Below are 27,962 nucleotides of genomic sequence, written 5' to 3' on the forward strand. Positions count from 1 at the left end.
TTGGAAATTCAACACAATTTAATATTTGTTGTGGGCATTTATATATACATGTGTAAGTAAATTTACTGTGAAATAAAATTTACTTAGTATAATCATAACATGTCAAGGTTAACTATGCTTGATAGGCACTTATTATTTTATGAGCTTTTATTATTTATCATAAATTCTAGTATGCATGCTTTCATTTGGCCAATGACATTGTCACATCTGGTAAAGTGACTTGTTCTGTAAATCTTTTCATCTGTTGACCCAGAACATACTGAACTGATTTGCCTTGTAATTACCATATCTGAAGGCTATATTTTAAAAATAATACCCTTTTCAGTGTCATTAAGTAGATCAGTTTCTAATGCATTGTCATTTTTGCACAATTGCAGAGACTTGTTATATAACAAGATGCTACATGATCTGAATGTCATCGAATTTACAGGCTTATCGCAATCATAAGCCCTTGGGTAGCTATTTTGTCTACATTACAAACTAAGAATCAAAGCTTTCTAATTTTAATTTATTACCTAAATTTTATTTTTTATGGTATTGTGTACCTTCAGGAAATGTTCCTTTGTCATCTCATACTATAGAAAGACAGTTTGCCTAATTTATTTTATGATAATTTATATATATAATATGTATGATATATGTATCCTTTAAGTGAATATCATCCTATTATTCAGTTATAATCTTGTATTTTTACTATTAAATCTCAGTATGGTATATGTAATGTAGAAACTCATTACAACATGCTTCAGAAACACAATTAATGTGAGCATTCAATATGAAGTTGAATTATCTTTCTTTATCCAATTTTGAAGAGTATTTGGCATAATGGCTTCTCCCAAAAAATAGTGTTACTTTGTTCATCAGACTATTTAAACTTCTACAAAACAACCTGTGTATTCAGAAAATATGTGTTCATAACAAGTAATCTTATTAGTCAAGGACTAAATGCCTTAGGCTGCTTATATCTATTAATTTATAATCATTAAATAAGAATACAACTGATACTGGAAATAGTCTATTATGATCATAGATAGAAGATAATCTGTTGTCAGCTACTTGCTTCTGTGGCCCTCTGAACAATCTTCACGCCTATCTCCATATTCACATATGCCTATCTACAGTGTTGGCTGGATGGATTATTTTGTTAACGAGACTAATCTGAAAACATTTTGTATAATACTTAAAGAAATAGATATACTGCTCATCAATTTGTTTTTAATATATTATCATTTTACTCCAACTCTTTGATTAGTCTCTTATATTCTTAACACATGCTCTGTTTATTTTGCTTTTTTAGATTAAGCTATTATAGAAATTAACTCAATTAGCGTCATTTGTAGAAATTAAATTTTAATGGAGCCAATGCTCTAAAATACTTGGCACTGTGTCTAGCACATAATGAGAACTCAGTAATTGTTTGTTCTGATTACCATTGCTGTTATTATTCCAGGTCAATGATTATTAGCTTTAAAATTTTCTTAAACATATTGAAGAATGGATTAAAAAAAAGATGTAATTGGGTAAATATGCTTAAATGTGGTAATACCATATGCCGGACATGGGACTATTAAGAAAGAGTTAAAGATAGAAATTTTTGTTTTATATCAAAATACCTTGAGATCCATATATATATATATGGATATATATATATATAGGAATTCATTATACCTTTATTAACAATTATGGGAATTGACTATTTAACTGCTTACTCTTGTATGTTGTGTATTATATTACTCAACAGTGAAGCTAAACTCCATTTTATTCTCATAGTGACAAAACAGTTTATCCTTGAGTTTGAAAAAAAATGCCCCAAGATATAAGATTGCTGCATAGTTTATTCAAATCTGGTAACTTCCCTTTCCAGTAAGAAAGGTAAGTTTCATAGAGAATGTTAGCCAAAAATAACCATACAGTAGTTCCTGTCCATTATATAGTAGTCCTTGGCCTTGGTTCCAGTGAGTCCTTGTCCAATGCAGTCCAAAAATAAAGAGAGAGAGAGAGAGAGAGAGAGATGAAGAAATATCAAGAGGGAGCATTTACACAACTTTTATTAAGTGTATGGCTATATTTGTTCTATTTTATTTTTACTTGTTGCTATTCATCTCTTAGTTTGCTTAATTTATAAATTAAACTTTATTATAGGTGTGCATGTATAGGGAAAATGTAGTTATATAGGGTTGGGTACTGTCCACAATTTCAAGTCTCCACTGGGGGTCTTGGAAAGTATCCCCCATGGATAAAGGGAAACTACTCTGTAGAAGGGAAAGAAAGTGCTTTTATATCATATTCTCAAAGTCATGCCTGACCACATTTTATTTTCAAGAGCGAGCAATAATTAAAGGTTACCTGTGTGTGTGGAGTCACTGTAACATGAAAGGCTTCAACTGAAAATGCTCTCACATTTCAATGCCAATGTTTATTCTTACCAGAGCCATGGTTGGCTACACCCTTACTGCTTGGCCCAGTTTCTTTGTATTCCCTGACACTTCTCTGCTGGGCATCTTGACCCATTCTCTTTTTTTCTGTGCCAGTTACCGGAGCTGCTAGAGTATCAATTCTGTCTGTCATTCTGCCTTTTGATTCGGTGTTGACAATGGAAGGAAGAGAAGCAGCTGGCATTATTCTTCCTTATTAATACAGGATTGCTATTGTGAGGGGGTGGGGATTAGAAAGAAAGAGAGGAAAAGGTAGGACTAGAGAAGAAAGAACAGTTAATTCAGTTTATGATTTGTTTCTCTTAACATTATGAAGCATTTGTTTCTCTTAACATTATGAAGCAGTGATCCAACTTGTAGTAGCAACAGTGAAGTTTCAGAGAAGAAAATAAGTGTTCAGATCATCTGGGCAGTGATTCTAAATTCCTAATCTTTATTGCAGCAGTGGGAACCTTTTTGGTTTATTTGTTAGACATTGATGGCATTTCTTCATGCTTTGATTTCCCTCTTTTAACATGGTAAGAAAAAAGTGTGGTTTCAGTCTCATTTACAGGCATTTAAGAGCATTAATGACTGTCTCCTCAGAGAAAGATTTATGCTCCTAAAAGATTAGAAATTTAATGTCAAGCAGCATCATGACTAGCAGTTTTCAGGGAACAATGTAAGAATCTTGCTAGTTTTTATCAAAAACAAACAAAGATATATTTGGATATAATTTTATTCTTTCTGGTTTAGAGGTGAAAACTTTTAAATGGACTACTTCTGCATCTAAAATCCTGTATTTACAAGAACTCTTCTTGCTCAGGAATATTGTATATTGTGTAGCAATATTGCATATTGTGATTATTGAGAATTTTAAAAATGCAACATTTTCTATTAGCGACTTTTAACTATACTGTCAAATAAATAAATAGTTTTAACTATCAAAGCCTGTTGTAGAGATACAGTTCAAGAAAATGAACTCAAATATCCCATTCTTTTCAGTGAAGCATAAAATGTTATTTGTTTATTAACACAATCTTTATTCCAAAGAATTGGCTGCTTCAAGAGACCAACAGAGCATTATTAGTTAGTTCTAGCATGTTATCATTTTGTTAATTTAAAGTAGTTTGTTGAATCCACTGTCACTACTTTTTTGGTGCATGTTCTACAATAGTGATTATAATCTCTCTAATAATTATTTATATTATGCAACTGAAATTCTCTTTTCTTTTTTCTTAACATGCTGCAGTAGCTAACATATTATGGAGAGAAGAAGGTACTATATTTCGGTATTCTTTTACGCTTTTGTGATTATTTTGCTTAATTTTTAGAGATTTATTGCTATCAGTTTTTAAATTATCATGTGTCTTTATCTTGATTTAATATTTTTGTTAAATTTCAATAATTTTATATAGACATTTACCAGAAAAATGCTTATTATTCCTCACTAGTTGATTCATTATTTATAAATGAATAGAAAGTTACATTACAAATATTGAAATGCCTTTAAGAACATGCAATTAATTCAAATAAATAAATGATAATTTTATTACACAAATTATAATTTTATTAAACAATTCATAATCACCTTTGAGAAGGAATGGTATACAAAACATTGTCTTAGGAATAAAGTATGATAAATTATTTAAGGAAATGGCTATATTCTTGAAGGGACTGGATTCAAATCCAGTATCCATCACTATGTAACCTTGGTCCTCTTTGTCATTATTTTTTTTTATCTCAACTATAAGATTAGTTGTTAATACATAGTAGGGTTGTATTCAGTTTAATAAGTATAGCACACACAATGAATAGTATCCACTCTCATCATTATTGTTGTTTTTATTGTTTTCCTTAGTAACAAAGGTTGGAAAGAAAGTACTTGATAAGTACCCAAACACACAATTATGCTTTATTTAAATTCTTAGGAGAAAAATGTGAATAGGTCATCATTATACCACATAGTAACCAGTGAAATTAAGCAAAATGTTTGCAATCAGTCCATCTTAGATGAACTTCACATTCCTCAATTATTACTGAATTGGAGACTTGTTACCTATGGGGGCTGTGTTTCATAAGCTTCAGGAAAGTTTAGAATTTACCCATTCTATTTTAAACTCAATGATGAGTTACACCCAATGTCGCTAACCCCACACTCCATTGGTATTGCTCATTAAATCTCTTGTTTAAATTTCTTTGAGTGCTGTTTACTGAGGAGGTTGTCATGTAGCTACATCTCATTTTATTACCCTTGGATATTTCACATTTAAATGTACAAGTGCAGTCATTGCAGTGACATATTTGTTAGCCATTTCTTTATACTGCCTTTCTGGGTGAGAGGAAACAAATCTTCACATGTGCATTTTAAAGGATTTATTCCTTTTGTCATTGTAATGGAAGGAACAATACTTAGGTCAGAAATCAGTTACCACAGATTTGACTTTGCTGATTAAATGCTGGCTTTTGTGATTAATTGAAAATTTGGATAAGTTATTTTACCTCACTGTAAAAAAAAAATATGTGTTTTTACCTCCTAAATATTTCTTAATGTTTGAAATACAGTTGATACTCTCCTTATCAATCTGTGATATATGAAGCTACTTAATGTTTGTGAACAACCCCTCCTTATGATTGAACTTTGATTAGTACCATTAGAGTTGCTTGCAATAATTATTAATTTTTAGTATTAATTTAATATTCTTCAGGCTATCATCAAAAGTTTTGGAGACCTTCAGTTTATTTGAGATTTTAGTGAGATTCATTATATGAAGCAACTCTTATCTTTTTAAAATTTTATTCTCTTAGTTTTGGGAAATGTGTATTCTCAATAATTATTTTCCACCAATCAATGATCGTTTTATTCTTCATGGCTTTGACACAGAATATATGCTTAGGAAATAATAACTACTTAGTACATGTTGCAGATTATTTAGGACATATACCATAAATGTGTTTTTGTAAATTTTCACGTCTAATTGTCATCAGAGTTCTTTGTTTTTTGTTGGGATAAAAAAAATGTAAAATAAAATATTTGAGAAAATAATGTACTTGACTGAGTTTCATAGGCATCTATAATTTATTTTTTATGATGCCACACTAATTGGCAAGGAATTACAATTGGAAATGATTGCATTTAATAATAATTATGGTGGCCAGTGATAATAGAGCTGTTTAAGAAATCACCGAACCCTAACAGGGTGTACAATTACTTTATTAAATGTAATTAAAATATTAACTATCTGGAGCTTCCAAACTAAATTTCTGTCTCTATATTTAGAAGATAGAAAAACAAATATGAACTACACATTTTTGAGATCCATTTTTTCTTACACTGTAGCTGTGTTTTCTGATTATATGCTTGCCTCTTTCTCATGGTCAAGAGAAAATTTATTTAACAGAGAACCCCAAAGAAGTCAGAAACTTTAAGGTCAATAATGGAAAGAAAATTCAAAATGAAAATACCTCTTACAATTTTATATTATTTCCTGTGTGTGGAAAAACTATGAAATTTTGTTTAACTGATTTTTTTTCCAATAACGCATATTAGAATGTGGCTAGCCAGAAATTTGTAACCTGATTCAATTTTATTGAATTTAATATGCATTATTTTAGTAATCACATGGATATTTATGCTTGGAGCCACATCTTTCTGTCTGTTTTACTTTCGTTTTTTTGCTAGTCATCATTGTAATTCACAGGATATAGAATGGCAATCTTCAAGGAAATATCTCATTTATTGACACACATTTTTTGAGCCTATTAAATGTAAAGCACTTTGAAAGTACTGGAAATGCAGTAATAAATAAAATCTAATATTGACCAAAAGAACCTCTTAGTCTAGTGGATTAAAAGCATAATCATTCTACTGTCAACTAAGTTTACTATGTAATTTCAAAATACATTATGGTGGAGGAAGGACTCTCGGTCCCCTGGTGTGGGTACAGTGTGGTAACATAAATCTGAAGAGTTGTAAATCTATACCTCAGAATCATATAAAGTATTGTGAGCCAAGGTTACCTAATTCAAAAACATATATAAAATACATATTGAAACATTCAATATGGATGGTTTTGTTCTACAATATTTTTGTGATCTTGTAATCGATTATAATCTAATGAAGATTTAACTAATGCTTATTTAGTTGCTAACATTTTGGGAGTTGTTATTTGATTTAGCTTAATTAGTATTTTGATTAATACAAATAATTAAGCATTTTAAGCCATTTTATTCACTTCAGATTAATCTGAAAATTATTCATTTTATGTATTAATTCATTATTGTATTTTTTTAATTAAAGTAGCATTGGCTTACATTGCTGTTTGTGTTTTAGACATATAGGATATCCCCTTCCACGGGCTGTCACCACATCACACCCACCAACAAAACACCCTCAGTCACTACTCTTGTCCATTGTACTCCCTCCCTGTCATGTTCTCTGCCCTTTCTCTTCCCAGCCAGTAGCCTTAATTTTGGAGTCCAGCATTTTAGGGTTGGTTCTTAGTTTGACTTTATCTGACCTTTTGTTTAGTTTCTCTGCATTTATTCTGCATATAAATGACATCATCCAGGGCCTCTCCAGTGGCACAGCGGTTGAGCACTGGGTTGAGAACCTGCCTGCTCCTGTTAGATCCCTGGCTGCTCCCCGGCCACCAGAGGAGGGTCCCACATGGCGCGCAGACATCTCCTGCCGCCCGCTGCTCCCCTCAGCAGTGTGCTTCGGTCCTTCTGCCTGCTCTGCTCCCCGCTCTGGCTCTGGTGAATTCTCTCACCCTCCCGCACTTCTGACTGTACCCAGTGCTTGTATAAACAAACAAACAAAAAAATGCCTCCATTAAATAAATAAATAAATAAATAAATAAATAAATAAATAAATAAATAAATGACATCGTCCAGTTTATGGCCTTGTCCTTCTGACTTTTCTTACTGAAATCCCTCCAGGCTCATCGTTATAAAGAATATATGTGACTTAGATTGAATAAACACGTTATTCACTTGTGCAAGTTAATCCATGTACTTTTATTGTTATCCTCAGTCTCATTTAATAAACCTTGCAGGTGTTGTCAATTGAAATAAATTAAACTTGGAGTAATTTTGATATTTATTATCTCCCTTTTGATAGATGTTTTAGAATGGAAACATTTTAAGCAAGAATGGTTTAGATTTCCAAAATATAAGATTTCAATAACTTTACTTATTTCTTGAAGAGTTGTGCTATTTGGACCTCCCTGGTGGAGCAGGGGTTAAGTCTCGGCATTATCAAGCTATCACCAGCCACTGTGGCATGAGTTTGAATCCCAGCCAGGGAGCTGACCCACAGAGCACAGCATACCTCTTCTGTCTTGCCTGCTGCTCCCCTCACCAGTATATTTCAGTCACTCTGCCTGCCTGTTCCGCTCCCCACTCTGTCTCTGGTGATTCCTCTTACCCCCGACACCTCTGGCCTAGAACCCAGTTCTTGTATACTAAATAAATAAAAATAAATCTTTAAGAGTTGTGCTTATCACTGAGTTATATAAGGTATAGTTAGACTGAATATTGTTATGCACACTGAGCAAGGGAGTCACTCAAATATCCATAAAAAGACTGCAATGCCTTAAATCTAGGTGTGTTGGAAAAAGGCAGAAGCAGAAGACACAAAGAACTGGCATGAAAACTCCTCTGGTGCAGGTCTCTATCAACCTCTGCCTTACAAGGTTCTAATTTATAATATCCCACACCCTTTAGGTGTGGATTTATAAAGTTAGTGAGATGAAATTCTGAGCGTTTATACTCCCATATCTATAGAGAGAAAAATAATTAAAAGTACCATTTCACTGTGATTTTCTAATATTTTAAACTAATAAAAGTTTTAATGTATAATAAGAGACCCTGGTCATTGCCAGTACAAAGACTGATTTATAAGACCTCTGTGTCAAATTACAAAGGCTAGTCTGGAAAATGGATATTTTCCACAATCTGGGGAATGTAAATTTCTAGAAGTCTTAATATATATAAACTAAGTACTCAAAAGGAATGAAATTTTATTTTCCCTAGAAAAATCCATTAACCGTACTAGAACATATATGATTCTTCAAAAAGTAATTTTATTTCTTTATTAATATTTAAAGTAAGTGGGGAATGTATCTGACAATCTATGCATCAAAGAGTTTAATTGCCATTTATAATTGTTTAAAATATTTCAAATCTATTGAATAATATTAAAGCACACACTGAATTTCATATTAGGTAGAATAAGGTAGAGTATACAAAATAAATGCCACACAATGGCTTAGGTATACAGTAAAGATCTCATATGGCTTGCTTTTTTAACATTACATGACTTTAAAAATTGATTGGCCAGTGATGCATGGGGCACTAAGTTTTGGTTTTTTAAAGATTTCTGATAATTTTATTTTGAACTTTTGAATGTGTTTTTATTCCAAAAGGTCTTGGAATTGGGAACATGTTCTATGTTTTTTATGAAGATGGAATCAAAGTGATTCAACCTATTGAATGTGAATTTCAGAGGCACATTAAACCCAGCGAAAAGCTACTTGGGTTTCAGGCAAGTGTTTAAAACTTTCTTTGTAGTTTTATGAAACAGTTATGTTAAAGACAACTATATTTTGGAAATACCAGAAATATGTATATATATGAAACTTGTATTGGGAAGAAAATATTGAAACTATTTTGTTGGTTATTGCTCTATGGTAGTTTTATATTTGAGGAGGAAACAATGTATTGTGTATTCATAATTGTTTGGAATTAAAATTAAGGCAATACTAGTGAAATACCCAAAATAAACACAAGATTACTTGCTTTTCAATTTAGAATCTCTTATTTTGGTAGATAATAATTACTTTAACAAATGAAACAAAAGAACATGTAAATAATCTGACAGGATATTTGGGTACATTGGATGCTTTATAAATGTTAATTACCTTTTATTCTTCATATAATTTTTCATGAGATATAAGTAGAATAAATGGTTCAGATTTATGTGGGAAAATATCCATTCCTTTTTCTATTTGTATACACCTTGCCTTTCTAGAACTAATTTTTTTCTACAATTTTAGAACTGAATATCTGGCAAAGAGCATTGATTACATATATTGAAATGCATATTTTCTGTAAAATAACAAGAGATTTTCATATTGTTATGATTTTACATACTGACATAAGTATGTGTACATTAATTATGTAATAAATAGCAGGTATTGCTATTACCTATGTGTTCTCACAAGTTCAGACACATACCAGACACACAAAATAACTTATTGGCAGATCTTTTCATGGTTTCCACTCTTAATATTTATTTTTAAGGTGGCATGTCAATGAGGTATGAGTAAAAAAGATGTTAAAAGTCATAATTTAGATCCTTTATTTTTACTTCTATTCAAAGCCTACCCATAGCCAGTATTGTTATCATATATATTGAAAATGACCCTGTATTTTATACCTTAAAATCATGCCCTAAAACAAGAAAAAAAATTTCTAATGAAATAAGAAATGTGAAATAAGTAAAATGATTATCTTTCCTCCAGATATACTGTAGGACAATCCAATGACCTTTAATTTTATTTATTTATTTGTAAAGATTTATTTATATATTTGTTTGTTTGTTTGTTTGTTTATTTATTTATACAAGCATGGGAGGGTGAGCAAATTCATCAGAGCCAGAGCGGGGAACAGAACAGGCAGACCAACGAAATACACTGCTGAGGGGAACAGCAGGTGCAGCAGGAGAGGTTTGCGCGCCATGTGGGACCCTCCCTGGTGGCAGGGGATCGACTGTCACTGCAGAGGCCGCGGGCAGCTTCGCAGCCCAGCGCTCAACTGCTGCTCCAGCAGGGGAGGCCCTGACCTTTAATTTTAAATGAAGAAAATAATTCAGTTCAATATATCCTTGATTACTTAAATGAAATAATTTTAAATTTAAAAATACTTCAGTTATTGGCTGTATTACTTAATAGAATTGCTACCATATTTGTGAAGTTATAGATTAACAACAAGTACACAAACCTTTTAAATACAATATGCAATTTTATTTTAAGATCATATAATATCAATACTGACTGGATACATTTTGAATAAGGTGTTTATGTATGTAAATCAAAAACATAAGTATATAGGGCCTCCCCAGTGGCGCAGTGGTTGAGCGCTGGGTTGCGAAGCTGCCCGCGGCCTCTGTGGCGCCGGTTCGATCCCTGGCTGCTCCCCGGCCACCAGAGGAGGGTCCCACATGGCGCTCAGACCTCTCCTGCCGCCCCTGCTCCCCTCAGCAGTGTACTTCGGTCCTTCTGCCTGCTCTGCTCCCCGCTCTGGCTCTGGTGAATTCTCTCACCCTCCCGCGCTTCTGACTGTACCCAGTGCTTGTATAAACAAACAAACAAAACAAACAAATAAATAAATAAAAACATGCCTCTATTAAAAACAAAACAAAACAAAAACATAAGTATATGAATATTTGCTTCTGATAAAGCAAATCATTCAATTTCATATTCTATAGTCTTATAAAACATAGGTGAACTCGTTCTCTCTTGTGTCTGTGCATTCTTTCCCTTTCATAATTAACCTGTCCATTTAATATGAAAAAAATCATATCTTGTTTAGTAAGAGATGATTATTTAATCAGTGTTTGTAGTCCAAATATGCTTAGTGCAATGCCTTACACATACATTTGTTAAATGACTTTAATGAATTCAATGAAAATTGAATGAATGAATTTAATATAAATTCCATGGCTCAGAGCTTTGGTCTATTCATTATATTAGGTGTTCTCTATATTTAAAGATCTATATATCTAATGTCTTCTTCATTATACTATTTTTCCTTACTTTACAATTCTGACAAAACAGTGTTCTTCTTTTAATGCATTTGTGAGAAATGTTTCATAGAGTAGTTTATCATTGAATTGTTTCAAGGTAAATATAACCTCTTGGGTTCATTAATTCAGGATCATATAGTCAAAATGTACAATGCAGATGCCATGTATAGATAGCTGAGTTCTATTATAGAAAAATGAACTAATTCATCTGGATTTTAGAAGATAAATCTCTTGTGTGCAAGTAGTGAAAATGAGTATTTTGGAGTCATTTTTCCCACAAAGGGATTAAAGATACATAGAATATTTTTCAAAGTCACTGTTGATATTAAGGGAATAGAAGTGCATTTCCCAATATAACTCATTGGCCCGTAAAGTTTAGATAAAAACTGAAATATTTAGAATATAGAATATTCCATCAAACCTCTCAGAAGATGCTTTTTGCTTTTTTGCTTGCTCTAAATAAAAATTCAATTTTGGTACAATGTCAGATTATATCAGGACTGAAGTTTTGATAGTGAACTAGTGAGTGTTCATACAACATACTTTTATGTTATACTTTCATCTTTTTTTTTCGTTTTTGTTATGTATCCTTACTAGATAGGATTCTTGGTATATTTATCTTAGTTGTACACATGATTTCATCTTGTCTCAGTATGAACAGCCTGAACTTCAAGCAAATTGAATTCTATTCCAGACTTATGAATTCAGAACTCAAACTGAAATAGGTTTGGCAAAAATGTTTAAATTATAGGTTCAAGGAAGAAAAAGGTAACCAACTTTGTAGCTGTTTGATTTTCAACTATTTTTTCCATCCTCAATGGCCACTGCTTAAATCTTTAATACTTCCAAATTCAGCTATTTCTATATTTGCTTATTATAGATATAGCTGCAACTCTTCACACATACCAAGGTGTTACTTATTTTTTTCATGGGTGCTAAAACACCAGATCTTATGCACAGAACATCGTTTCTACAGGAAATCTGATGTGAATGACCTCCAAAATGTCTGTTTCCTAGTTCGTCATTTCCACATACTATAACTATTTTACTATTATAAACTGATACTATTAGTAGTCTACTAGGATGAAACGTGCGTGTAAGGACAGAATTTTATAGTGTCTAGAATACTTAAGCATCAGGAATTTAAACTGAGGTTATATTTGGGCACACAGAGTCCACATTCCTTTTTCTGTTGGTGCCCCCCTCACCACAAGGAGTGTAGTCTTCGAGGCATACATCAATTCCTTTAGTTAAAACTCCAAATTTCCCTATTCATCATTTCATTCTGTTTCCAATCCAATTACTACTTCTCCAAACTCTGTCCACAAAAATACTTGAAACACCAGCCTTTTTTTATCTGACACTGACAATTGATTTCCCTGTGAAGCCATTGAGAAACCTTTTGAATTTAATACCACTGTATTTTCCAGAAAAGTAATCGAAATGTTTCCCCACTTATTCTTCTCTCAGAGGGTCCTTATTCAAACATGGCTTAAGTTACAAAGGGTTATAGAATGATAAAAATTTAAGCTTTTGTCCCTTTGTGGTACAATGATATCCTGCAAAGAGCTTCCTAAAGAGAAGTAATGTAAACTCCCTCTAACTATTCCTTAGAAGATTACTCTGTAGATTTTAAAAGAAATAAATTTATGAAATTGGTCTTTGAAGTTCTGAACTTAAAAAGAACCCTCTAATCCTTCATTAAAAATCACACTGTTTCAAAATTTTCACATTGTGTTTCTTTAGATTTTAGGTATGTAAGTATGACATTGAGGGAACTAGAGTGAGAAGCATGTAAGTTGTGCAAGAGCCTTGTAATGGTGCTGCGTGGCTATTTGGATCAAATGGTTTTGTCTAAGAAATCATGTCTTTTTCAAAAGATTATTAATAAGGACCAAGGGAGCTATTTGGGTGAATGTAAGCAGAATGATGCATCTTCTGCAATCTATTGCCATCGTTTTAAAACATTTTTATATGATTACTAAGGACTCACTATAAACATGAGTATATTCTATGTACTTCAGAAAGAAATGTGTTTACAGTAATTTGGATTTTCAATAGGTGCTTTTAAGGGTAAAATTGAAAAGTGTAACACAAAAATTACTGATACAAGTATGTTTATACATGAAACCTTTTTTTCTTGACACAAAATCACATAACTCTATGTATTTTAAATATGAATTTAAAATACATTTTCTCATCCAGGACTTTTGTATTCACAGAAATGCACCTATTTCTTTTTCCAAAGTAATAGAAATACATGATAAAAATAAAATAATGCAAAAAAGCTTATGATAACAAGCAGTTTCTTGCGGCATGTCCCCTGTTCCCAGATCTACTTCATGTAATTGAATCTATTCAGTGACTCTAAATAATGTGTTCGGTAGTGATATTTTTTGATTTATCAATATTAGATATTTCCTATTGGTGTTCCTTTACAGCAGGTGATTATTTTACTTAAAATTACTTTCCTTCATTGTAAATATAGTAAAATTTAAATAATTATTTTCATGATTTTTGTGAATGAAATTTATAATTTTAAATATGCACTCAAATGTTAGTCCTTATTTTTCTTGGAATTTCTTAAATATTTAATATTTTCAGAACTCTTGTTTGATTTCTCATTGCTTACATTTTTATTTCAATAGTAGCTTCAAAATTGTCAGTAGTTTCAATTTAACATAAAGTCTATTCATTTCTTTAATATTTTATATATCAGCTAGTTCATTTATCTCAGTTTGGATAATTGGGGAGTTGGTTCAGGAAACAAAAGTGTAGATTAAATTAAATTATTAAATGGTAGGCTAATTTTAACATTTTTTAAAGATTAATTTTATTTATTTATGCATATGAGAACTGGGGTGTAGGCCAGAGATGTGGGGGGTGAGAGGATTCACCAGAGACAGAGTGGGGAGCAGAACAGACAGATTGACTGAAATACACTGCTGAGGGGAACTGCAGGTGATACAGGAGAAGACTGCTGTGCCATGTGGGTCAGCTCCCTGGCCAGGATCTAACTCATGCTACAGTGGCTGGTGATAGCTTGACAGGGCTGAGACTTTTATCCCTGAGCCACCAGAGAGGCCCACATTTTTTTTTAATTATTGATGAGTATTTAAGATGACAAGTTTGCACCTTTCCATATCCTTATCATGTAATCATTTCATGTTTTCTACAGGAAATTTAATATACAACTTCATAAAAAGAATCATAATAACAGTAAAACTGAACCCTTATATGCAGTCCATCTCCAACTATTTAAGTGGATAGCTTGTGCACCTTTAATGCCCTTTCATTAAATTTTACTAACTTTCAATTTTTTTAACTTATTAGAGTGCATGTTTAAGAATTGCTTAGAAAGCTAATGGCAAAATTAAAAGTTCATCTAGGACTTGCAAATCAATAAGACAGTTGATCCATCCTATTTCAACATCATCTGTGAATCTTTAAAGAAAATGTAATATGAGACACTTAGAGTAACACAACCTCTGGCAGTATAACTAAGCTTTCTGAAAACACCAGTTGAGTGTTTCTTGTTTCAGTAACTGTTTCTATATACTATCTTAAATGTTCTTTCTACCAGTCTGAAAAAAAGACAGCAATGACCATTGCCATGACTATGTATGTTTTAAATACTATGAGTAGGTGTGTTTATAACATTTTAGTAAATGAAATGGCAAAAAGAACTAGATTAAACATTTGTAGTTACAGAAAAAATAAAATGCTGTATTGCCCAGGTTATAACCAATGATCTCAATAAAAAAAAAAGATAAAATTCCTTTGACCTCATTATCTTTTTAAAAAATGGTTGAATAAAGGAAATAGCCACTGTTATTAAATTGAATAATACATTATATATTATAATATCTAGTTTTTATAGCATTGCAAAACAAGATTAATAAAATGCCTTATATCTAATATATTCACAAATAGACCAAACTTGATTATGCATATTTTCACAGAGCTATAAAATATATTCTGGGAATTTCAATCTAAATATTCCAATCTAGGGGCCTCCCTGGTGGTGCAGCGGTTGAGCGCTGCATCGTGAAGCTGCCCGCAGCCTCGGCAGCACTGGTTCGATCCCTGGTCACCAGTGAGGGTCCCACATGGCGTGCAGACCTCTCCTACCGCCCGCTGCTCCCCTCAAGTGTACTTCATCAGTCTGCCTGTTCTGTTCCCCACTCTGACTCTGGTGAATTCTCTCACCCTCCCGTGCTTCTGACTGTAACCAGTGCTTGTATAAATAAATAAATAAATCTTTAAAAATAAATAAATAAGTATTCCAATTAAGTAAAAGATATTCTTGTTTCATTTGCCATAACATATGACAAATTAAACAATTCCTCACTGAGAACAATTATTTACATTCTACTACTGCATTTGATAAAGTGAACACTTGTGTTTTTTTCCCAACTGTTCTATTCACTTTTCTAAGATAACAGAAAAGGAGGGTGAAAATAAAAAGAGAGGGAGAAAGAAAGATGCTAGAACAGAAAAAAGTTCAAAATCAGTAGTTCTTAAAATACTTGTAGGAAAAAATCACTTTATCTTTTGCTCAGTCTTTTTTTAACCAGTATGTTCCATTATTCAATATTACACAATGGAGTAAAATCATCCGGTATGTGTATTTTGCCTTCCGATTTGTTTGGCATAATCCCCTCCAGTTCCATACATGTTGTAAATGGGAGGAATTTCATCTTTTTCTATAGCTGAGTCATATTCTATTGTGTGTATTTATGACATCTCAATCCACTCATCTGTCACTGGGCACTTAGCTTGTTTTCATAACTTGATTCAGATAAATAGTACTGCAATTAACATAGGAACACATATATACCTTCAAATTAGTGTTTTTGTATTCTTTATATAGATAAATTGTGAGATCTTGTGACAGTTCTATTTTTAATATTTTGGTTAACATCTGTACTGTTTTCCAAAGACTCAGACTATTCTATACTCATAAAATGAGGGATCCTTTATGTCCACAGCCTCACCACTACTTTTGTTTATGCTCAGTTTGTTATGACCCATTCTCGTGGGTGTGAGGTGGAACCTCACTGTGATTTTGATTTGTATTTCTTTAATGATAAGAGATAATAAGCATTTTTTTGTTGTACCTGTTGGCCATCTCTATGTATTATTTGGGGAAGTGCTTATTTGGATCTTCTCGCCATTTATTTTAATTATTTTTGTTGTTCTTTTTCTAGATCTTTGAGCTTCGAGATTAGGTTGTTTCTTTGAGTTCTTTCTTGTTTCTTGATGTGAGCTTCTATTGCTATATATTTTCCTCTTATTACTGCTTTTGCTGCGTCCCATACATTTAGGATATTGGTGTCCTCCTTGTCATTCAATTCAAAGAATTTTTTAATTTCTTCTTTGGTCTCCTCATTAGTCCAGTGGTCTTCCAGTAGTGTGGTTTTTAGTCTCCATGAGGTAGGAAAGTTCCTTGCCTTCTTTTTATGGTTTATTTCTAGCTTGATGCCTTCATGGTCAGAAAAGATGGTTGGTATGATTTCAATCTTGGTGTATCTGTTGATGTTTGTCTTGTGCCCCAGTATATGATCGATCCTGGAGAATGATCCGTATGCGCTTGAGAAAAATGTGTACTCCGTTTTTTGGGGGTTTAGTGTTCTATAGATGTCTGTTAAGCCCAAATACTCTATGTCCTTATTTAGAGCTTTAGTTTCTTTACTTATTTTTTGTCTTGTTGATCTATCCATTGTTGATAGTGGTGTGTTGAAGTCTCCCACTACATATGTGTTTTCTCTGATGTCTGTTTTCAGAGATGACAACAGTTGCCTGATATATTTTGGTGCTCCTTCGTTTGGTGAGTATATGTTAATTAGCGTTATTTCTTCTTGAAGTATTGTCCCTTTGATCATAATGTAGTAACCGTTGGGATCCCTTTTTATTTTTTTGAGTTTGAAATCTGTTTTATCTGATATAAGTATAGCTGTTCCTGCTTTCTTTTTTGGTCCATTTGCTTGTAGGATTGTTTTCCATCCTTTAACTTTGAGTCTATTTTTATCTTTTGTAGCTAAATGTGTTTCCTGGAGACAGCAAAAAGTTGGGTTTTGTTTCTTAATCCAGGCTGCAACTCTGTGTCTTTTTATTGAAGAGTTTAGTCCATTTACATTTAGGGTTAATATTGATATGTTAGCATCTATATTTGCCATTGTGTTTGTCTTTCCTTTGATTTTATTTATTCTTTTAATATCTTTTTTTTTTCCTTGCCTTCTTTCATTGTTATTCGTCCCTCTGAGGTTCTGGCTTTAGGATTCCTTGTAGTATTTTTTGGAGTGGGGGTTTATTGGTAATGAAGTTCCATAGTTTCTGTTTGTCTGGGAAGGTCCTTATTCTTTCTTCATAGAGGAAGGAAAGCTTTGCGGGATAGAGTATTCTTGGTTGACATCTGTTTTCTTGGAGTCTGTTGACTATGTCCTTCCACTCTCTCCTTGCCCGTAGTGTTTCTTCAGAGAAGTCTAATGTCAGCCTGATTGGTTTTCCTTTGAATGTTATTTGTTTCTTCCCTCTTGTCAGCTTCATTATTTTTTCCTTGTCCTGGATTCTTGGGAGCTTCACTATTATGTGTCTTGCTGTATTTTTCCTTTCGTCATGGAAGTTTGGTGTTCTTCTTGCTTCTTGTATATCAATTTTCAGCTCCTTCTTCACATTTGGGAAGTTCACTTCAATTATCTCCTGGAATATTTTCTCTGTTCCTACATCTCTCTCCTCTCCTTCTGGTATTCCTATAACTCTTATATTTCCTTTCCTCATGGTGTCAGATAGTTCCCGAAGTCTTTCTTTGTTTTTTTTCCTTCGTACTTCTCTTTCCTTTTCTGTTTTGGTTCTTTTTATTTCTGTGTCTTCAAGAGAACTTATTTGTTCTTCCATTTCATCTATTCTGCTTTCATTGCTTTTCCCAGAATTCTTTAGTTCTTCCATTAATTCTTTGATCTCCTGCATTTCTTTTACTTCCCTCTTTAGGGACTCAATTTCATTCTTCTGATCGTTGATTATTTTTCCCTTATCATTGTTTTCCTTTATGAGTTCTGTCATTTTTTTAATCATGGCAATTTTAAATTCTCTTTCTGGAAGGCTCAGAAGTTCTTCCAAGTTACTGTCGTTGCAATCTGGGGGCTGGTTTTCTTTTTGTGGTGTGCTTCTTCCCTGAGGAGTTGCTATGTTGCGTGTGGTTCTTCTACTCCCTACTGTCTGTTTTCTAATTTGCCATATGCGTTGGGACACTGTGTTGCTGGGACTGGCCGGCATCTTGGGTGAGCTTCTCTGCTCCCCTCTGGCTCCTCCGGGAGCCATCTGTCAATTTCAAGCAGTCTTAACTGAAGAAAGGTCCCTGTTCTAAAATGCCGATGCGGGACACACTCCCTGCGTGTCCAGTCTCAGGCACACTCTTCTGCGCGCCTGGTCTGCCCCGGCTTTGGGTACTCGCTCCCCCTGTGGGCTCAGACTACTGGTTGGCAGGGGCCCAGCATGGGCTAATTTCCCAGCTGGCCACGGCTCCACCAGGAGCCTCTGCTGGTTTCAAGTCGCTAGGTGGCGCCAGAGATCTCTCCTAAAGCCCTTGGGGAGCTTTTTTTTTTTTTTTTCACCCCGTGGGACAGGAAACAGAGCAGGAATGGTAGGGTAAACCTCAACAGCTTTGGGGTGCTGTGTCTGCCTTGTGCCCCACCGTCGTGGAGAACCCACGCCCCGAATTTTGTGCCCCGGATCTCAGTTCCAAAGCCCTCAGGTCCAGGACGCGGGCTGTAGCCCAGTTCAGTGTCCACAAAATGGCGTCTTTTGCACCCCGCTCCCGTGCCTGGGTGCCTGGTTCCTGGATACTCAGTGAGGCACTTTCACCTCAGTGAGGGTCTTCGCGCGCGTCTCCCTGCAAGCATAGGTTGCAGGCACGGGGACCTGGGCAGCCGCGATCCCAATCCGCGTTTGCTTTTCAACCACGCTGCTTTTCCGCGCTATCCCGATCCCAATCCGCGTTTGCTTTTCCAGAGAGCCCCTTTTCCACGCAAGCTTAACGGGCGGCCTGGGGCTGTGTGCTGGTCCTGGCCTCCTCCTGGGGGGCGGGGTCTCTGTTTAATGGCACCTGGAGCTCACCTCCACGGCGAATCCTGCAGGGTTCTCCACAGCTCCCGTTCACGGGGTGTGGTGGCTGCAATAGTTCCTTTCCACTCACAGTCCCGCTTGCTGCGTAGTTTGTTCTTGTTGGTGGTTTTAGTTTGTTGTTTTCCTCCTCTCTGCCAGTCGGAGAGTGCCGACTCCGTGGGTGGGGGAGGGGAGCAGAGTTCTGCGCTTTCCTCCCTTCTAGTCCTCTTTTATGGCAACTTTCTTCTTCGGGTAGTTTGCTGGAGTCACCCGTTTATCTTCCGTGTCCCAGTTCTCACTGGGACCTGCCGCTTTTCCTCCCTATTAACTTTTTTTAATGGGAGATCTTACTCGCAGTGTCTCCTCTCCACCATGTTGCTCCGCCCTCTCTGGTATACATTTCTATAAAAAAGTCATTTAATGATTCTCTTGATATAATTCTTGACAATTTGCATTATCAGTATGAATTAATCTTATTTTGCATCTCTGGTATTTTTTTCAGTTTCTCTTTTATCCCACTAAATGCCTAATGCATGTGAAAAACATTCCTCTACAATTCCTACCCATAAAAATAAACATTAATCTATATAGTCTGAAAAAAATAAGAGCGCTATTATAAAATGAGACCTAATAGACTATAATCAAAAATAATGACATGAAGTGAAGCGAAGAAAATTCAGGGTGACTGTCAGGAAACTTTTAATGGCTTTGTGAAAATGATTGTGAGTCTGGTCAGGGACATCTAGTGGGACAGCATACAAATAGGAAATAATTCCCAGCAGAATAGTTTATTTTACTGTTGACTAGTTTTGTAGCAAACAAAGGGGTGGAAATTGCTCCTGGTTCAGCAGTTGTTTGGCTGACAGTTATGTGTCAGGTCGCTCGTACTTTCTGTTATTTGGCAGGTTTTGTTGGGAGCTTTTACACAACAGCAAAGAGTTTATAAACAATTTCTCCAATTCAGAGCATTTCATCAACCTCAGGTCCCACTTTTTTCCCCACCTCTCCATGTTTCTCAAGTACATATTTTTATGGTGTTTGTGTCTCACAAAATAGGTTCTTGTCAAAGATATTCAAAATACTTACACTTCTAAAAGAAAGGTTGACATAGAAAATAATGTTTCAGTAGAAATCAATGAATGAAAGTAAAACACTGTACTCCTAATTGGGCATGTACTGAGGACAGATTTCTGCTTTTATGCTGTTAAAAGTACCATTCATATTAAACAGGATGACCCCACTGGGTTATAATTAGGGTACATCCTTGAAATGAGATTAACTTTATGCCTTCAAAAGAGCTAGAAGTACACTTTGCATGCCTAATTTACAGGCATTTTAACCTCTGTCCTGCAAGCTTAGAACAATCTGTTCAGCTCAAAGAATAACAATATCATTATATGCTTTGGGTGTTTTGGCTGAACCTACTAACTTTTGGACAGAGTTTTAAAAAAGAATTTTAAAAAATTGTTAGCCATCCCAGGTTTTCCCTAAATCAGATCTGAAGTTTGAAGAACAAAAACAAAAAAACACCACCCTCAACCGACTCTTTTCAAATTACTTTTGTTTTTACATTATTTTCCAGGTTTCATGAAAACAGGAAAACCAACCATTATGTTTTTTCGAAGAGGTTTCATATTATTGTGACGTTAATTTTAACTACTAAATGCAAAGTGTGGTTTATCCTCTATTTATATTATATTTAAATTATAGTTACTTAGTAATGCTGATAATTATAACAAAAAATCATGATTTTGTTTCATGATTTTTAAAAACAAATGGTGAATGGGACATCTGTTAAAAATGAATTTTGTGTTTGTTTGAGTTAGGAGAACGAATATTCTAAATTAGCTTAAAAGTTACTGCTAGAGTATAAAAGTCAATAAATTAGACAAAATTCATCAATATCTGTACCTAAATCATAAACCACGTGCAACAAGTCAGTGTTTGCTTCTATAACATTGTCATTATATAAGGGTCTATAATTATACTTATCTTTTATGTACAGAATGAAAAGTTTCTCTTTATAGTGGTTCTTCTAACTATAAGTAAATGAAGAGAATTTTAAAACCAATATACCGGATAAAAGAAAAACCTGAAAAAATACAGGCTTCATGGCACTTCTGTTCGTGATGTTTCTCATAACACAAATCACAAGGCTTAGGTATCACTTCTACATTCACGCATTGACATAATGCAGGAAAGGAGAAAATAATTGGTACGTTTTGCCTTATTTATGGTCATTTAGCTCAAATGACGCATTATTCTTTATTTTTTATTTTTCACATAATTGTTCATTTTTAAACAATATTTGCTTCCCCCCACCCCCTCAGGTGTAGTCCCCATAGAGTTTCCTTCCCCAATGCACCTGTGCACCATCACCTCAGTCCCCTGTGCTCCTCCCTCCCTCCCTGCAATCCTTCCCCCTCCTCCTGCCCTGCAGATATCTCTGATTTATAATTGTCTGTTTTTGCTTTGTTGTGATTTGTACTGTTATTATTTTTTTTTAACACTGATGTCTTATTCGGTTCCCCTATATTCCTGCTGTAAGTGAAACCATCCAATATTTTTCTTTTTCCTTCTGGCTTATTTCACTGAGCATAATTCCTTCTAGTTCCATCCACATTGGGGCGAATGGCATGACTTCATCTTTTTTGATTGCTGAATAATATTCCATTGTGTATATATATATTGCCTTTTCCTGATCCAGTCATCTCTTTGTGGGCATTTGGGTTGTTTCCAGGTTTTACCTATTGTAAATGGTGATGCAATAAACATAGGGGTACAGTTATTATTTTCAATCAATGTGTTTGCGTCCTTTGGGTAGATCCCTAGGAGTGGAATTGCGGGTCGTATGGTAGCTCCATTTTCAGTAGACTGAGGAATCTCCACACAGCTTTCCATAGTGGTTGGACCAGTTTGCACTCCCACCAGCAATGTAGGAGAGTTCCTTTTTCACCACATCCTCACCAACATTTGTTGTTGCTTTTTTTTTTTTTTTTTTGATATTTGTCATTCTTACTGCTGTAAGGTGTCATTCTTACTCTGTAACCATAGAGTGTCTCTGGTTCATAGTTTTTTGTTGATTTTGATTTTCACTTTCTTATAGTTATTCATTTTCCTGGTCCCTTATTTAAGTTTTCTAGATTCCTACTATGAGTGAGACTATCCGGTATTTTTCTTTTTCTTTCTGGCTTATTTCGCTGAGCATGATCCCTTCTAGCGCCATCCATGTTGCTGCAATTTGTATTCTTACTGCTGTAAGGTGGTATCTCAGTGTGATTTTAATTTGCATTTCCCTGATTATAAGGGATGTTAAACATTTTTTCATATGCCTGTTGGCTGTCAAATGATGTGATATTCAACCAGAAGATATTTCTAGGAGAAAAAATAATGACTTGGGCAATGTGAAGCATTTTGTAATATTTAACCTTGATATCAAAAGGAAATGAAATAATAATTCTAAATAATTATACTATTATATTTTTCTAAATTTCTAATTCTCCTTAAATTAAAAGACACCTTCAATTATTTCCTTGAATTATGTAACTTTTGACAAGTCCATGAAAATACCATGTACAACTACTTATGTCTAGAGAAGCTCTAAATGTAATTTAGTGTGACATTTGATCTATGGTAAAGAAGCTTGAGATTGGGTGCTTTGGCAGGAAAATCTGCATTTGTTATGTCTTCCTGGAATGACTGAGCCATGAAGAAGTGTATCAAATGAAAGAACTATATCTTACTATAAATAAGTAATTAAGGACTTGAAGTTTATTTACACAGGTTTCTATATATATTTAATGATCTCAAACATGTACTATGTATGGTTTTATTTGATCTAACTCTCTCTATATGTATATATATATATATATATATACACACACATAAACATATACATATATAGCTTTTGATGCTGAAAGTAGTAAAGCATCACATTGATTTTACCCATAATATGGCCATACCCATATCACAATTTAATATCTTCATTTTATTACAGGATGAAGTCTGTCCCAAAGCTGAGGGAGATGAAGTTCAGAGGTGTGTGTGGGCCTCAGCTGTGAATGTGAAAGACAAGTTCATATATGTTGCACAGCCAACTTTGAACAGAGTCCTTATTGTTGATGTGCAGTCCCAAAAAGTTATTCAGGTATGGACTAATCCCACTTTTGAAATTGATTTTAAAAACATATCTTTACCAGGTTACTTATGCATTGCTATTTCACTGTCATTGATAAATTGTTTCATCACTTTGATAACTGGAAAACATGTATTTTATGCAAACTCTCATCTCTCTTTGCTACTTAAACATAACAAACTAGAGGAGGAATTTAAACATCTTTCATTTCCAAAAATTAGGCTTCCATTAACACATCATAGTATTTACATGACTAGTGCCCCTCATAGTTGTTTATACTGTTTAGAGAAGGGAGAAACCTACTCAAAGACCAAGTAAGGTATTCCTCCATTATGTTTCCAAAAACAGTGTTTAATCATGCATATTTGATTCTTAACAAAATTACAGATGATACTAAGTTTTACTAAATAAAAGTAGGTTTTATTGGAGTGGCAAGTGATATGTAATAGGTCAATGAAAGGTAACATCTCTAACAAACATTGTCATAGTCAGTTTCCATATTGCCATGGTTGTGGTGATGAGAAATCATTCTGGATTGAGCCATCAAATGTTTAATTCTCTGTTTTCTCTAAGATGGCCCAACATGACCAATCAACTCAAACTCAGTTGCACAATAGCAAGGATCAATGCAGGACTTGTATCTAGGCAATGTGGCTCTTGTACTAAGCCTTTCATGATATGTTCAAAGGAAACAAACAAAATAGCTTTAATAGCTCCACAAATCTCATAAAATTACTTTAAGTATTAGGTCAACTAATGCATTTAAAGCATTTATAGAGATGATGCCATATGGAAGTGCTATATCCCTGTTTACTAACAAATTTCTGGAAGACACTGAAAAGTAACCATTCCTTATAATTTACAGGGTTTTTTAACATAATACTTTTTTTAATTGAATATTGAAATAGATATTAGTTCCTCTAATATTGATTAATGACTCGAGCCATAAAAAGTGCTAAAGGGTTAGAAGTTCAAGTTTGTTATATTAAAAGTTTAACACCTTCACCTAAATTCATCCATTCATCTGTTCATCCAGTCATCTGTTCATCCTATAAACATTATTGGATTTGCTGTCACAAATAAAAAAATAAAAACGTGTTCCTGCAAGGAAGCTCTGGTATCTATACTGTTGAAAACTTGCCAGTAAACAATTAGTCTAATGGTTCAATTTCTTATATGAGAATGTGTAGTACAATAATGAGTAAAGGATGAATAATTGTTCTATTAGAAAACTTTAAGCCCTCCAGAGTTACAATTTCTCATGTATACCCAATCTAATCATCCCATATCTAATGTTAAAATACATTTTGTCCCATATATTTACCATAAACTTCTGTCTTTGATACTGCTAGATTTTGACCAGGCTAAAAAAAAAAAAAAAAAAAAAAAAACTGGGTATCAATCTGAACAAATCTGTTCTCCTTGTGACTTTGTTATTTAGATAATAAATATTTTTAGGAGTATTGTATTACTTCCTCTAGTCTTACCTATTGAAAAGTAATCATTCCTTAGATTTCTGTTACCAACAGAAATATTGCCCATTTTTAAAAATTATTTAAATGGAAATATATAACATTCACTATTTATACCTAGCCATTTTGACTGTATATTACAATTGGCAGATCATTTTGTTTTCATGTAGCTATTGTTGAAATTATTCTTTCGTTGTTTGCTGTAAAGAAATTGATTATCGTTGATTCTCTTTTATTGTATAAATTCTGTATGAAATTTCTCTTATCCAGTTTAACTGGTTTAAAACCACAAATCTATATCCTTGGCACATTTGTGGTCATTCACAGAAATGTAGAGGGTGGTGAAAACTTGTTTCTGGACATGCATGTTCACAGCTAGGGTTGAAAATAGAGATAACTGCTATCTTGTTTCATCTTTCATACTGTAAACAAGTGTTCTCTTCATGGTCTATTTAGAGTCACTTTGGTTTTTTTTTTTTTGTATTTTTTTTTGTTTTTTTTTTTGAAGTTTTGTGATTTTTGGGGCAGATTTCTTTTTGAAGTGGCCCCAACATAGCACTGAAATGTAGCCTACTCTTCCTAAGTTCAAAAAGGTTGTGTGTGATAAGCTTCACTCAGGCATGAGTTGTAGTGATGCTTGACTGTGCCATGTTAATTAATAAACAATATATATCAAAGAGTATTTGACTAGAAATACATAAAACAAGGTTATGTATTGTTTTAGTTAATAAAAATCATGTGATCATAGGCTCAAAGGAATCCAACTGTATGTTTCTCCTAGGAGCAATAGTTCAGTATTCTGAAATTCAGTGTGTGGTGACTTTCTAAAACAACTACCACTAATAACAAGAATCAGCTATATTTGAATACATAAGACTTTATTCACACATTTATAGTAGATAGAGAAATTTCAGAAGGAAATATTTATGAGAAAAACTGAAAGTTAACATTTGAACCAAAATGAGCGAGAATATTTTAGATTTTATACTTTATTATAAAATTTTAATGTAAAATTCAATATAATAAACCCACATTAAAGACAAGTGGAATTCAAATAGAAAATAAATCATTATTCAAATATATTTCGTGACAACACCAAATATCAAGATAAAATTCAAGTTCAAAATATCAACTCAAAAATTACAGATGAATTATTGTAAGAACATTAATTTTCTCAGTAACTATAGTGGACAACAAAAGTGAACTAATATTATTAAAAGACTAAGTTGAAATAAAATATATTCTGATATTATGTGGTCAGTGAAAATGTAATTTTAAACCACAGCATAAGTAATTGTGTCATATATACAAAAGAAATTATCTTTATTGGCAACATAAATCAAAACACCTCAACCTGAAACTGCTTCAGTAGTAAGGAAAATTAACTGAGTAGTAAATTTGATGTGATTGTGAACAAATAAATTGGTAAACATGTCATCTTTCAAAATATTAGCTAAGATTCCTTATTATCTTTGGAAATGAAAATAATTTTATTCTATGCATATTTTAAATGTTTATTAATTTCAAGGCCTATCATCATGAAACTTTTGTGTTTGTGAAAAATATGACATACAATGGGAAAAGAATAAGAAAGACAAAAAGTTATGAATAGAAAAAAGCAGAAATAGAAAAACTTTAAGCAAAATGAAAGAATAAAACCAAATACATCCATAACAAAAATCACTGAGAATTGACTAAAGTAACTAAATGAAAGTTGAAAAGAAATTTGTTAGATCAAATAATGAAAGTTTATCTGTCTGCAAATTGAGATATACCCAAAAATTTGAGAAAAAGGAAAATTTGAAATTTAAGGATTGTAACAGATAATGCAGATGGATAACTATTAAGCAACAAAAACTGGCAAAGCTATTTTAGCATCAGCATGAAAAAGGACTTTAAGATACAAAACATTAAGTAAAATTACCTGATAATGATAAAATGATATTTAAAACATGTATTCATGTAAGATTGCTTACAATTTTATATATTTTATCGCCATTCAAAATTTTTATATTTCAAAAAATTTATGTTACAATTTTTGTATTTCAACCGTTGTTAAGCCAACAGACACAATTAGTGCTATAGGTGGTTTAAACAAAACTATCACCATGTTTTATTAACATATGTTTCTATCCAGAAATGACTAAATATATATGATCTCATCAGGTATAGTGCGCCTAATAGTCTCTGAGAGGGACACTAATTCTTGAGGTCTAGTGTTGATTATAAATGTCAACTTCAAATTTTAGAAATACGCCAGTAAGATTCGCTTCTTAAAAAATTAAAATTTTCTTTCAAATTTTCTAAGTTCTCTTTTTTGCAGCCATGTATCATTTCAGTTTGTGAACCTATTTAGGTTATGAGTTTCATAAGTATATCCCTGCTGGGGATAATAACACACCTCTTTATTTGTTTTAACATTACTTTGAAGTGTGTAAATTTTAATCCTCAAATATATGTGCTAAAGGTGAATTGTGAATATGCTACTGTATTTTTATACTTGAAAATACTTCATCTCTTAGAATTTTAAATTCCTTCAAGTTTTCCCTAAAGACATTATGTACATAGTAGGCTTCACACACTTGGATAGCAAACCTTCTGGTTTATAAGTTAATAGTTCAAGTAATATAAGTTTGAAGGCTTTGTTAAGAAAGACTATTTATATGTACTTAAAAATCTAAATTTAGAAAACTTTGTGATGTAAAGCTTTCATTTATATGCCAGGACTGAGCACATTCTTAAACTCAACTGCAGAATGTGAAGTTAATTTTGTAAAAAGTAAAATGTTCTTCTCAATTGGCCATTTTTCTCAACAGAGGTTATATTTGCAGTCAGCATTATTTGTAGCTAAAGGAAGTTGTACTTCCTTATTGTGTGAGATAGATATATATATATATATATATATATATATGTTCATTTACTTACTTCTGACCTCAAGATTTTAAACAGAGCCAACTAAGAATATTAATTATAACAAAATATAAATAATATAATTTATCAGCTCCCAAACATTATAGAAATCACAATAT

At 33.2% G+C, this 27,962-nt stretch overlaps 1 protein-coding gene across 5 annotated transcripts in view; it reads left to right on the forward strand.

Annotated features, from left to right (window-relative positions):
* Positions 1-27,962, forward strand: part of FSTL5 (follistatin like 5) — a 558,421-nt gene that overhangs the window by 471,543 nt on the left and 58,916 nt on the right. For 3 of the 5 annotated variants that reach the window (XM_054690351.1, XM_054690350.1, XM_054690352.1), the window contains exons 11-13: positions 3,667-3,693; positions 8,843-8,961; positions 23,324-23,473. In XM_054690351.1, coding sequence (XP_054546326.1) covers positions 3,667-3,693; positions 8,843-8,961; positions 23,324-23,473 — 296 coding nt within the window. The remainder of the gene's footprint in view (positions 1-3,666; positions 3,694-8,842; positions 8,962-23,323; positions 23,474-27,962) is intronic. The other 2 variants (XM_054690353.1, XM_054690354.1) reach the window with 1 other exon arrangement.

This window comes from Talpa occidentalis, unplaced genomic scaffold (assembly GCF_014898055.3).
Source record: "Talpa occidentalis isolate TD23 unplaced genomic scaffold, MPIMG_talOcc4v2.1 talOcc4.8, whole genome shotgun sequence".
Classification (NCBI taxonomy): domain Eukaryota; kingdom Metazoa; phylum Chordata; class Mammalia; order Eulipotyphla; family Talpidae; genus Talpa; species Talpa occidentalis.